Source organism: Galleria mellonella, unplaced genomic scaffold (assembly GCF_026898425.1).
Source record: "Galleria mellonella isolate WM207_F2 unplaced genomic scaffold, CSIRO_AGI_GalMel_v1 utg778, whole genome shotgun sequence".
Classification (NCBI taxonomy): domain Eukaryota; kingdom Metazoa; phylum Arthropoda; class Insecta; order Lepidoptera; family Pyralidae; genus Galleria; species Galleria mellonella.
This window is the reverse complement of record NW_026442150.1, coordinates 2,820,678-2,833,781: the sequence shown is the minus strand read 5'-3', so window position 1 is coordinate 2,833,781 and position 13,104 is coordinate 2,820,678. Positions and strand designations below refer to the sequence as shown.

General features: G+C 51.2%; 4 protein-coding genes across 4 annotated transcripts; all 4 read left to right on the top strand.

Annotated features, from left to right (window-relative positions):
* Positions 1 to 815: 815 nt before the first annotated feature.
* On the top strand, positions 816 to 1,735 carry LOC128202150 (histone H2A). Its single transcript, XM_052901334.1, has one exon. It carries the CDS (start codon positions 930 to 932, stop codon positions 1,302 to 1,304), a length of 375 nt encoding a protein of 124 aa, XP_052757294.1. The 5' UTR covers positions 816 to 929; the 3' UTR covers positions 1,305 to 1,735.
* A 579-nt stretch (positions 1,736 to 2,314) lies between these two features.
* On the top strand, positions 2,315 to 3,214 carry LOC128202152 (histone H2B-like). The gene has a single exon (XM_052901337.1). It carries the CDS (start codon positions 2,626 to 2,628, stop codon positions 2,995 to 2,997), a length of 372 nt encoding a protein of 123 aa, XP_052757297.1. The 5' UTR covers positions 2,315 to 2,625; the 3' UTR covers positions 2,998 to 3,214.
* A 219-nt stretch (positions 3,215 to 3,433) lies between these two features.
* On the top strand, positions 3,434 to 4,626 carry LOC128202146 (histone H3). Its single transcript, XM_052901329.1, has one exon. The coding sequence runs from the start codon at positions 4,164 to 4,166 to the stop codon at positions 4,572 to 4,574; it is 411 nt and encodes a 136-aa protein (XP_052757289.1). The 5' UTR covers positions 3,434 to 4,163; the 3' UTR covers positions 4,575 to 4,626.
* Positions 4,627 to 5,158: 532 nt separating this feature from the next.
* Positions 5,159 to 5,701, top strand: LOC128202160 (histone H4). Its single transcript, XM_052901346.1, has one exon. The coding sequence runs from the start codon at positions 5,287 to 5,289 to the stop codon at positions 5,596 to 5,598; it is 312 nt and encodes a 103-aa protein (XP_052757306.1). The 5' UTR covers positions 5,159 to 5,286; the 3' UTR covers positions 5,599 to 5,701.
* Positions 5,702 to 13,104: the final 7,403 nt, after the last annotated feature.

Genomic DNA, 13,104 nt, shown 5'->3' with positions numbered 1-13,104 from the left:
AGCCAATTGTCGCTTAACGCAAAGCTGACGCTCTATAAAGCATGTATAAGACCGGTGATGACGTACGCTAGTGTCGTCTTCGCCCACGCCCTTCCTTCATTACTTCACCCCCTTCAGGTGGTGCAAAATAAATTTCTGCGACGGGCCACGGGCGCCCCGTGGTACGTGCGCAACGTGGATCTACACCGCGACCTCAAAATACCCACTATAAGGCAATTTATGAAGCAAGCGTCTCGACGCTACTTCGCCTCAGCCGATTCCCATTCAAATCCGCTCATAGTAAGAGCGGTCAAATACAAACCCCCCATAGAGAACGTCGCTCCAAAACGTCGTCGCCCGAGGCACGCACTCTTGGACCCCGATGATCCAACTACGACGGCAAACGCGTCTCCCTCCCTACCTACCGCGGAACCCTCGACAAGAGCCCCTACAAACACACCCACACATCGCACACACCGCCCCCGCCGGCGGGGGCGAAGAACCCTCGCGACACACGGTCCGCGCGCGATCAGGTTTGCGCCCGAGCGCATAACAACCGCGTCGCAATCTCACCCACCCCGACGTACCGACCCTTCGCCGTCCCTCGACGGGGGTCGAAGTGCGGTGGCCTAAGCCGAGGTTCGAGCCACTCTAGCGCCCTTAGGTGCACGCCGCAATCCATAAGAAAGAACTGACGTATTGTCGCTCCCCTCTCGCGGGCTTGGAGTGCCATCAGCACTCGCCCCTGCATTCGCGTCCGGTGAAGCTGTAAAGGCCACACACGGCCAACAGCAAACACATTCAGAAAAAAAAAAAAAAAAAAAAAAAAAAAAAGGATTCGTTCATTACTTACATTTTGTCGTATCGCTCGAACGTTTCCCGCTGGTCGCGAAACGTTTGTCCTATTCCTCTGTGTTATATATTTATTTACAAGACACACGACACACAATATGTCCGGACGCGGCAAAGGCGGCAAAGTCAAGGGGAAGGCGAAGTCGCGATCCAATCGCGCCGGTCTTCAGTTCCCGGTGGGCCGTATCCATAGGCTGCTGCGCAAGGGCAACTACGCGGAGCGCGTCGGTGCCGGCGCTCCGGTCTACCTGGCGGCCGTCATGGAGTACCTCGCCGCCGAGGTGCTAGAGTTGGCCGGCAACGCCGCTAGGGACAACAAGAAGACCAGGATCATACCGAGACACCTGCAGCTCGCCATAAGGAACGACGAGGAGTTGAACAAGCTGCTCTCCGGTGTCACCATCGCTCAGGGTGGCGTCCTCCCTAACATACAGGCGGTGCTCTTGCCCAAGAAGACCGAGAAGAAAGCTTAAGAGGTCTCGCTTCTCGTTTGCGCTCGCATTCATTCACATTCACATTCACATTCACACTCGCACTCCGACTAGCACACCTGCGCGGCGCGCGCTCGCCGGTCGAGTCCTTACGTCGTCGTCGCGGTGTGTCTTATGTGTGTGGTGTGGTGTGGTGTGATGTGATGTGACGTGAATGAGAAAAAAAAAAATAAGAATAAGAATAAAAAGGCCCTTTTTAGGGCCGCAATACTGATCTGAAATACGCAGTGCGCGTCTCTTGAGGAGAAGAAGGTCGATTCCGCGGTACAATTAATCCGCGTGTATATATGTAACGAAGAAAAATAATAAATAAATAAACATAATAGTTTTTATGTACACACAGAGATCGAGAACAGACATAGTGATATATTAATTTGTAATACTTATTTTGTAAATTCATTAACTATTGTAAATAAACTGGCTTAAAAAAAAAAAAAAAAAAAAAAAAAAAAAGTAATTCAATTGAGTTTCTTGCCAGTTCTTCTCAATTGGATCTATATACCGAACTGGACGGTAGGGTAAATATAAAATTATAATGTAAAAATTTTACGTTCATAAGCGGCTAAAATGTCCTACATGAATAAATGATTTTTGAATTTTGAATTTTGAATATTATTAAAAAAAAAAAAAAAAAAAAAAAAAAAATAATAATAATAATAATAATAAAATAAAATTATATATTTAAAAAGTGTGATTTATATTAATTAATTGATTGTATAGCTCATATGATATCAATTAACACTTGTCCTGGTACACGCCAATATCAGGTAAACAAACATACAATTATATTAATACTTAGAACCGTATCTTTTCTTATTAATTATAACAATTTGTGGATATTATTATTATTATAATTTTTTTTTTTTTTTTTTTTTTTTTTTTTTTTTTCACACAATGATGATTTACCTTCACAACGAATCACCTATATTGACTTTTTTTTTTTTTTTTTTTTTTATTTATTATTATTGTTGTTATTATTATTCTTTAAATAGGCGGGGGGGGGGGGGGGTTTTGCAGTCTATTGCGGCGGCGCGATGCGCACGGTCCGCTATTGGTCGTAGCGCGCGTTACACCCGGTGCGCCCTCGAGCCGACCACGGTCTATATATATCAAGTAAGTGTGTTCGGATTATCGTTCATTGGTGTTTGTATCCACTCGTCCGTCGGTCGATTCTACTGTACGGCACGGTACGCGTCACTTTCGATTCTCGTTTTGTTTATTTGCGCATTTTTTATATCTTTTGCGGTTATTTGTTTATTTTTTTTTTTTTTCTTCTTCCGTTTTTTTAAATATATAAATAATAATGCCGCCCAAGACCAGCGGAAAGGCAGCGAAGAAGGCCGGTAAGGCCCAGAAGAACATCGCCAAGGGAGACAAGAAGAAGAAGCGCAAGAGGAAGGAGAGCTACGCCATTTACATCTACAAAGTGTTGAAGCAGGTCCACCCCGACACTGGCATCTCCTCCAAAGCCATGACGATCATGAACAGCTTCGTCAACGACATTTTCGAGCGCATCGCCGGCGAGGCTAGCCGTCTCGCCCATTACAACAAGAGGTCCACGATCACCTCGAGGGAGGTGCAGACATCCGTGAGACTGCTGCTGCCCGGTGAGCTCGCCAAGCACGCAGTGAGCGAAGGCACCAAGGCGGTCACCAAGTACACCAGCTCCAAGTGAGGAGGTGATCGCCGCGGTGATTCTACTCCCCGACGGCGACGACGAGCACGAGCACGTGGACGAGGACGACCTCCATCAGCATCACCATCACCATCACTTTCTCCAGTGCCACCACCGCCGCCTCCTCGTCTCGTTTATAGTCGTCGTGCAACGATCGCTCTCTTTCTCTATCAAAATATAATAATAACAAAACAAAGGCCCTTTTCAGGGCCACAGAGTTGTTCAGTGTTATTGTAGTCTCTCGCAAGTTAGGACGGTCTGTCTATCCCTATGTATTTGTTTGAATATTATCTAACAACACACATTTAATAAGCCAATATACCGGTAAGAATATCACAATATATATATATATATATATATATATATATATATATATATATATATATATATATATATATATATATATATAGTAACACCTGTGTGTGATATTTATTATATATAATCACGTCACAGGCTAAAACATCCACGATTATTATGTACCTATATGTCCGACTGAAGAGAAAATAATAATATAATATATATTCTTTATTTTCACTTGAACAAAAGATATACCGATTAGTTTGATGTGTTGAAAGAGAAAATAATTAGCGGTTAATCGAGTGCAGGAAAGGTACAGGCAAAAAGGTATACAAGGCAAATAGAATAAACATACACGTACACGTATAGTAGTAGTATTATTAGTTTAAAAAAACAAAAAAGTGGGATTTCAATCATTTTTCTTTAAGAAAAAATGGAGATAATGTTCTGTACGTTGGCAGATGGTGGCAACGTTTTTTTTTTTTTTTTTTTTTTTTTTTCCTTCAGTAAAATAATATTATTATAGATTAACAATTAGGTAAGTAATAGTTGTAGTAGTAGTTAGTAGTAGTCTTCTTTTGTAGCACAATAATCATCACTCACTTGCTCTCCCATTTGCACACACTTCTGCCCTCGCTCGCTAGCTCTCGCTTGCGGTCGCGCGCTCGCTATCTCACTCTCACTTCCCCCCCCCCCTAATCGCGTAACGTCAGTCTCTCTACACGTATATATATATAAAGACTGGAGTCGGACTGCAGAATTTTTATTCATTCTGCCATTCTCGCTGCCATCGTCGCTCGCGTCGTGATCGGTAGTGTATTTGCCTTTGTTTGTTTGTTTGTTTGTGTTTGTGGTTTGTAGAGACGATCATGGCACGTACGAAGCAGACCGCCCGTAAATCGACCGGTGGCAAGGCGCCCAGGAAACAGTTGGCGACGAAAGCTGCCCGCAAGAGCGCGCCGGCTACCGGCGGTGTCAAGAAGCCGCATCGTTACAGGCCCGGCACCGTCGCCCTCCGTGAGATCCGCCGCTACCAGAAGAGCACTGAGCTGCTGATCCGCAAGTTGCCGTTCCAGCGGCTGGTCAGAGAAATCGCCCAGGACTTCAAGACCGACTTGCGTTTCCAGAGTTCCGCCGTGATGGCCCTTCAGGAGGCCAGCGAGGCTTACTTGGTGGGTCTTTTCGAAGACACCAACTTGTGCGCCATCCACGCCAAGCGAGTCACCATCATGCCCAAGGACATCCAGCTCGCTCGCCGGATCAGAGGCGAACGTGCTTAAGTTTTCTTCAAATTAATAATAATAATGAAAAGGCCCTTTTCAGGGCCGCAATTTGATTCTACTATATGAATGTTTCTAACGGTGGGGTGTATGTATGTATGTATGTATGAAAAAACATGTAAAACATTACAAACTAATATATATATATATATATAGTAACAATAACATAATATAATAACAATATATAGTATATTAGAATCCGTCATACAGGGACACTTATATAGGGATATATATTATATTTTTTAGATTTATAAAAAAAAAAGTCTGGTATTTCAATCTTATCATAGAGGAAATAATGGAGGGGCTGTCCTGTATGTTAGAAGGTAGTCCCGTTTCACAGTTGACAATATTGAGTTTTATTTATTTTATTATATTTTTATTTATTTATTTATTTATTTATTATTATTATTATTATTATTTTTTTTATTTTATTTTATTATTTGATTATTTGTTTTAACACTGGGTGTGCGCCGGAGGGCGGGGGGTGGTTGGAGGGGAGCGGGCGGGAAGGGGGGGGGTCAAAATATCGCCGCGCGGGTGGGGGGGACCGCCGCGCGCCGGCGTGCGGCGTGGGTATAAATATAACGTGATTACATTCTGTCAAAGTAGTTAGTTTTGCCGTTTCGCTCGCTTCGGACGTTGTACGCGTTCGCTGTTCATTTTAGTACAGTTTCGTATCGTATCGTGTATCCTATAATAATATATAGCGAACATGACCGGTCGCGGCAAGGGAGGCAAAGGTCTTGGAAAAGGTGGCGCCAAGCGACACAGGAAGGTGCTTCGCGATAACATCCAGGGCATCACGAAGCCCGCCATCCGTCGTCTTGCTCGCCGTGGTGGTGTCAAGCGTATCTCTGGTTTGATCTACGAGGAAACTCGTGGTGTTCTGAAGGTGTTCCTTGAGAACGTCATCCGTGATGCCGTCACCTACACGGAACACGCCAAGAGAAAGACGGTCACCGCCATGGATGTCGTCTACGCTCTGAAACGCCAGGGCCGCACTCTGTACGGTTTCGGCGGTTAAATGATGATGATGATGGAGGTGGTTGACGATATTGATCATCATCATCATCACCGTCCGTCGTCATCATTTATAATAATAAAAGGCCCTTTTTAGGGCCGCAAAATTGTCTAAATTACCGATTAGTTTCCGGTGGAATGGATATAAGTTTTTTTTTTTTTTTTTTTTTTACGACCATAGGTTAATAAAATAAAAAAAAAAAAAAAAAAAAAAAAAAATATCACAATCATAATAATATATACTATACGCGCGTATAATACTCGCTCACCCCTACCGTGATATTATCGTTTTGCACGTTTTACTAAACTAGCTACACCCACCACTACCACCTAAGTAAGCTTTGCTTTGCTCTTACGGTGAATACTTTACTTACATACATACTTACACTCTGCTTAACCATGCTTGGCTAGCTAACTGAGGGTTCGAACGAATTAATGGATGAATGAATGAAAAAAAAAAAAAAAAAAAAAATATATATATATATATATATATATATATATATATATATATATATATATATATATATATATATAATTTTCTAATTTTCTCCTCTTTTTTTTTTTAATTATTCGGGTGTTTGTTTGTTAATTTATTTATTTGGAGAAGGGTATTGTTGTTGTTGTTGTATACCGTACTCCGCATTAGTCATTGCTAGCAATGTACCCACAGACAGGTAGACTACTCGTACTCGATAGGCGGGCTAACAGGCCTGTTTTTTTTTTTTTTTTTTTTTTTTTTTTTTTTTAAATAAATAAATATATAAATAAATAATTAATTATTAATAAATATATAAACGCACGTTATTGGTGACGCGTATTTATTCACAAGTAGTGAGAGTTAGTTCCCGTAGACACTTAAGTGAGAGAGACGCCGACGCCGATCATATAGCGACGTAGCTAAAGATTATTGTTATTATTATATTATATAATACTTGAGATATAATTTAACTAAGAATTGTGTTGTTATTGTTTTGTTGTGATGTTGATCGAGACAATTATTATTGACGATCGGCGTGCGAACTTTGAACCGAAGACCGCTCCCTCCCCCTCCCCTACTCGTTTTGCTTTAATATTTATTTTTTTTTTTTTTTTTTCTTTCTTGCTTGTTCGCTAGTTGGTTGGCTTGCTAGCTATCTTGTTTGTTTGTTTGTTTGTTTGTTTGCTTGCTTGCTTGCTTGCTTGCTTGCTTACTCGTTCGCTCGTGCAATATATATAAATTAATTAATTACTGGACAATCGTATACTTTAAAAAAAAAAAAATAAATAAATAAAAAAAAAAAAAAAAAGATTATTTATAACCACCACAAATGCAGGTTGCATTCTAACAAATGGACAGACGCCGTATGTATGTTCTTAAGCGTGCGGTTGGACGATCGACCGTACGTCTGCCGCCGACCGCGCGAGTTTTACGACCCTCCACTTGAGACGGTCAAAATAGACGCGTTAGCGATGCGACGTTTGAATAATTGCTACAGATTCGAAGAACGGTATCTTCACACTTGTAACGTCGACTCGTACACGCCAAAAACTCGTGTACAATTAAGAAAAATAACTTTTAAAGTGGACCCGAGGTACTCGCGATACACAACGACAAAAATATACCGCTCTCGCGCGACGCACGCGAACCTCACCGCCTCGGCGGTGCGTCGGATGCGGAGATCAACTCGGACAGGTCACTCCGGCGGGTCGTCCAGACCTGAATATTGTGAATATGACGTTTTAGACGCAATTAATCGGACGCGGGCTAGTGAAAACTTGGAAGTGTTCATACGAGAAAACGTCTAGCGGCACACGGGTTCTCGATACGGTATTGCCGAAGGTTTCATCGGTCGCCATGTACTGAAACGCAGCATAGAGAGCTCCCGTGCCTGCAGTGAGACCGTCGTGTTCGTGCGTGATCCTTCTCGTGAGTACTCCGGGCGACCGTCGAGACTCCGAGTAGCGTCTTCCCCAGCACGTCGTGACTCCTGCGCCTTCGAGAGCCCTCCAGAGCTGCCGCCGAGCGCCGTGGGACGCCACAGCCGCCGCTACAGCTCACCGCCGAGGAATCAACTGTGCAATCGTAAGATTGTACAGTCGGATTCCTCCTACACGTGCCCGGAGCTTCGTGCTCCGTGTCTTCGTACCGCCGCCACCGAGTAGGACCGTCCTTTTCAGGACGAACTCGAGGCCGTCAGCCCTTCTGAGGGCTACAAGCCGACGGGGAGATAGTCCGTGCACCTGGGTGCACCAGTGTAGGCACCCGTGTGCTACACGCCAGGGCACGGTCGAGTCGTAGGGCTAGGGACCGTAGGTCGTCGCGGGGGTTCTGTCCCCCCGCACCCCTCTCGGCCGTTCCGGAGAGTGTCGCCTCACGGGGAGGACAAGTGCACTCACGGTAACGGTCGAGAGCACGGTCTTCCCGGCCGTGTCGACTCCACCCCCCCCCTCCAGCATAGTAGGGATCGTTCGTGGGGTTCCAACCCCCACACCCCCCACTTTCAAACCGTAGGGTGTCGTCTCACGGGGAGAACAAGTGCACCCACGGCGAGACTGAGGGCACCGCCTGAGTCCCCACTTGGGCGGCGTCGGTTCAGCAACCCCTTCGCCCTTCGTGGGCTACTACGTAGGGCCTTAGGGTTTTAGGGACCATGTCTCAGCGCGGGGGAAAACCCCCCCGCAAACCTTTCGAGTCGGCCAAGCGGCCGACCCGCTCTTCTTCCGCGTCGGCGCCCAGGGCGCCGGCGCCCCTGCCACAGCGGCAAGCAGTGCCGAGGCAGGTGGTTTGTCGGGACCTCGCGGACCCGACAATCAGCCGACCGGTCCCAGAGACAGAGCTGGGACCGTTTTACACCCGCCGCGAGGCTAGGATTGCGCTCGCCAACCGCAACATTATTGCTGCGGAAGGAGAACGCACCGAACCGAGCGGCGACAGTACAGGCGCCACGCCGTCTACGGCCGCTAAACGCCGCACACCGCCATCCCCCGCTCTCTCGGAAATTCCTTCCGAGAAGCGGTTAGACGCCGGCGAGACACCACCGTCGCCCCGTCTCGCTCCCACACCGCGCTACGCGGACCGTGCGTCTCGCTCGGTGAACGCGCCGTGCGAGGCGCGCCCGCATTCACGGCGCGCCACACCCCCCCGCTCGCCCTCGCCTGCCCCTTCTATGGACAGCGAGGACGAGCGCGTCATGGACTTTGACGCCATCGGCGCCTTGGGGCATCCCAACAGGGATGACGAAACTTCGTACGTCGCACTTGAAAGTGTCGACGTACAGGTTCGTTCCGTGGGGACATTATCCCCCACCAAATCGTTCGCGGATGCGGCCGCGGCCGCTCCTGCGCCGCGCCCCCAACCCCTCCCGCACCTACATCGTCGGGAGCGGCAAAAAGACAGCCTGGGCAGGGTAAATACCCACCCATCGTAGTCGAATGTCTGCCGCGGTGGACACAACACTTCGCCGCCCTCACTCACGCTCTGGGTGAGCCGCCCAACGCGCGCCCGTTCGGACAGGGCGTGCGTTTTCTTAGCAAGACGGACAAAGAGTTCCGTCTTGTTCAAAAGTATTTATCTGAGGCCAGTGCTACCGACCCAGCGATCAGCTGGTTCTGTTACAGCCTGGCCTCCGAATTGCCCCACAAAGTGGCGATAAGAGGGCTCCCGTCCGACACGCCGTCGGACGCCGTCGCCGACGCCCTAGACAAACTGGGCTACCCCGTCAGACTGGTGCGGGGTATCCCAGCTCGCCGCGGCCGCCCAGGCTGCGTCTTCCACGCCCAGCTCGATCCCTTGAGCAAGGACGAGCTGGACCGTCTATACGCCACGCATGAACTTTTATTCATGCGTGGTATTACAATCGAGGGCTGGCGGCCCTCAACTTCCTCCCTGGCTCAATGCCACAGGTGCCAGGGATTCGGCCATTCGTCGGCCAATTGTCACCGACCAATAAAATGTGTCCGGTGCGCCGGTGAACACGCGGCCGCCGACTGCGACCGGCCGCGCGACCACAAACCCACTTGCGCTAACTGCGCCAAACCGCACACCGCCAACGATAGACGGTGTGCGGTGTATAAGAGAGAGGCACGCCGCAGGGGGATACAAACCCGTCCTGCCGCCCCCACAGCTCCGACGTCCAACACGGGCGTTAACAGGCGCGCGGGTGCGCCCGCTCGGCCGGCGCAATCACGCGCGCAACTCCCTATGCGCGCACCCCCCACGCAACGCACATTTGTACCGCTTGCACCGGTCCCGGTGACAGCGGTCCCACCGACCTCGTCGGCCCGGGGCACACTTATGGCCCCGGCGAACCCACCCACGACCCGAGGCGTAGAACCTAAGCGCCGCCGGCGCAACAGGGCCGGCCGAAGGCGACGAAACCGCCTGCAACAGGCGGTCACATCTACGCCTTTTGAGGAGGTCGACCGGGCGACGCAATCACGCTCTCGGGTCGTGAATTCACAACGGGGTATAATTCCCCCCCCAACCCAGCCGTCTCGTTTGCCGGCACAAGGGACTGCATTACCGACAGCAGTCCCGTCCGCTCGCCGCCAGATGGCGCCCGTCGCTATGGGCGAGCAACAGGTGGGGGCGTGGCCGCCTTTAGGCACCGCCCCACGCTATTCTCACAAACCTATGCGGCGGTCGGCCCAGACGACCACCCAGCCGCAACAGACGCGCGTTCACCCTGCCTCGGCAGATAATGGAGCCCTAACGCTCATCATAGGGCTCCTTACAGACCTCCTCACGGCCTTAGCGGCCGGACAGGACATCAAGTCGGCGGCACTCGCCGGATTGGCCACTATTAGCCAGTACAGAGTCGCGGAGTAACTCCCTCCGCGTCGTGTACTGGAACCCCGGGGGGATACGCGATAAGGCACAAGACCTCCGTCTCCTTGCTCACACCCAGGATGTACACATCATACTCCTGGGTGAGACTCTGTTGTCTCCCAAGGAGACGTTCCGGGTGCCCAATTACTACACGTATAGGCGCGACGAGCGGTCGCCGGCCGGTAGAGTATACCGCGGAACGGCAATACTAGTCCGCCGCGACGTCGTGCACTGTGAATTGGAGCACCCCGAATTCCGCGTCATGCGCTCCATAGGAGTAAGCATCAACATCGACGGCGCGGAATTGAGGATATACGCCGCCTATCGCCCCCCTGGTAACGAATTCTGCCCCTCCGATGTCCGGAACGTACTGGACGGGAGGAGTCCCACCCTTTTAATGGGCGACCTAAACGCCAAACACACGGCTTGGGGGAGCCGTCTGGACACGGCAATAGGTCGTAGACTCCTCCGTGACGCCGACTGTCACGGATATGATGTGTTGGGCCCAGCGCACCCGACACACATTCCCACTAATCCAAATAGGATTCCAGACGTTCTGGACATTGCACTAACACAACATGTGCCTTGCCCGGTCAATTTGGAGGTGTTGTATGACATGGACACGCAACACCTCCCAGTTCTAGCCACGCTCGACCTCGGCACGGATATCGTGTCAAGCAGGTCGGGGCGGCGGTGTACAGACTGGACGGCTTATCGCGCAAGTCTCCAGTACATTCCCCTCGACGGCGATTTTTCAACGCCGGAGGGCATAGAGGCCGCCTCTACCGTCATACATGAGCGTATTACACAGGCGCTCGAGGCGGCCACTACCATAGTTCACTCGACGGCTCGTCGTCGGGGTGAATTACCTGTACACTTGCGCGATAAGTTGTCGCGCAAGAGAGCACTCCGCCGCCTATGGGCCCGCACCCGCTGTCCGCGGGTCAAGCGTGAGCTCAACTGCCTCGCTGCGGAGCTGTCGGACGGAGTCCGCGATTGGCGCGGCTCCTCGTGGGAGGGAGTCATCTCCCGAGCGGGAGAGCACGACTTCTCTCTCTACGCGCTCAACCGACAGCTCACTAAAGCACGACCCCCCGTCTGCCCGCTACTCGATGAGGCGGGCAGACGTCGTTACGCAGCCTCTGACCGGGCAACCATCCTGGCACAACACCTGGAGGGGCAGTTTACTGCCAATCCGGTAGCCGCCGACGCACCGCATACTGTCGTCGCGCATCACGAGCGAGTAGTACGTCGCGTAGGCGAGTTCCGTTCCGCCCCGCCGCCGGACTTGACGGAAGTCAAATTCGTCTCGCCCGGCGAGGTCAGGCGCATCATCGAGCGCCTGCCTCGGCGCAAGGCGCCCGGGGCGGATGGAATACCCACCCCGGCACTCGCCCAGCTGCCCCGTAGAGCATTGGTATTCATTACCAAACTCTACAACGGCATACTCCGGACCGGCCATTTTCCCTCTTTATGGAAAATAGGTAGAGTCATAGCCCTCCCGAAAGCCGGGAAAGATAAAAGACTCCCGGCCAGTTACCGGCCGATAACACTGCTCCCGCACGTAGCTAAAACCTTCGAGCGTGCGCTGCTCCGCCGTCTGTACCCGCATGTCACCCCGCGGGATGAACAGTACGGTTTCAGGGGCGGCCACTCTACCACGCTCCAGCTTGCGCGCGTGCTCCACCACATGGCCGTCGAGCATAACCGCGGTCGACGCGTAGTCGGTGTGTTTCTCGACATAGAGAAAGCGTTCGACCGCGTGTGGCACGACGGCCTAGTATACAAGTTGGTGGAGTATACTAGCACGCCGCAAGCCTACGTGCGGGTCATAGACAATTTTCTTACCGGCCGGAACTTTTATGTAACGGTCGAGGGCACGGACTCTACCGTCCACCCCATCGCCGCCGGAGTGCCGCAGGGCAGCTGCATATCGCCAGCTTTGTACGCGACGTACACCGACGACATCCCCACCTTGAGGGATGAGCTCCTCGAGGGAGAGCGCGATGTCGTCCTCGCCCTTTTCGCCGACGACAGTGCCTATTTCACGTCGTCGACCAGTGTCGTTGCCGCCGCACGCAAGATGCAGCGGCTGCTGAACCTCCTGCCCGAGTGGCTCGACAAGTGGCGCATCGCCGTCAACGTGGGTAAGACGGTGGCGCTCGCCACTCGCTGCAGGACCCACTATCCGCCGCCTCTCAACCTCCGTGGCACGCCCATCTCATGGGAGCGCACAGTGCGCTACCTAGGGGTCGAGATAGACCGGTCGCTGCGTATGACCGCGCACGTTTCACGCGCGGTCACGCAGGCAAAGGCCGCACGCGGCATGCTGCGACCGGTCCTACGTTCCAACCTGTCGCTGCGGACGAAAGTAGGTATCTACAAAGCCTATATTCGTTCGCAGCTGACGTATGCCTCCCCCGCGTGGTACGCACTGTGCTCCGATGCACAGAGGCGGCGCCTGCAGGTTCAGCAGAACTGTGCCTTGCGACTGTGCGCAGACGCTGCTAGATACGTCAGAAATGACGTCATAGCCCGAGATCTCGCGGTCCCTAGCGTGGACGAATTTGTCCGCCGGCTGGCACGCGCTATGTTCAGCCGGGCGGATAATAGCGTCCACCCCCATCTAAGGGACCTCGCCCCACTCCATGCGCGTCCCCCGGACGCAACGCGCGCATTGCCGCGAGATCTCCTGCGCACAGC

What these genes read in the sequence shown, in the direction of transcription:
- LOC128202160 (XM_052901346.1), top strand. Translation starts at nt 5,287, where the DNA reads ATGACCGGTCGCGGCAAGGGAGGCAAAGGTCTTGGAAAAGGTGGCGCC.
- LOC128202146 (XM_052901329.1), top strand. Translation starts at nt 4,164, where the DNA reads ATGGCACGTACGAAGCAGACCGCCCGTAAATCGACCGGTGGCAAGGCG.
- LOC128202152 (XM_052901337.1), top strand. Translation starts at nt 2,626, where the DNA reads ATGCCGCCCAAGACCAGCGGAAAGGCAGCGAAGAAGGCCGGTAAGGCC.
- LOC128202150 (XM_052901334.1), top strand. Translation starts at nt 930, where the DNA reads ATGTCCGGACGCGGCAAAGGCGGCAAAGTCAAGGGGAAGGCGAAGTCG.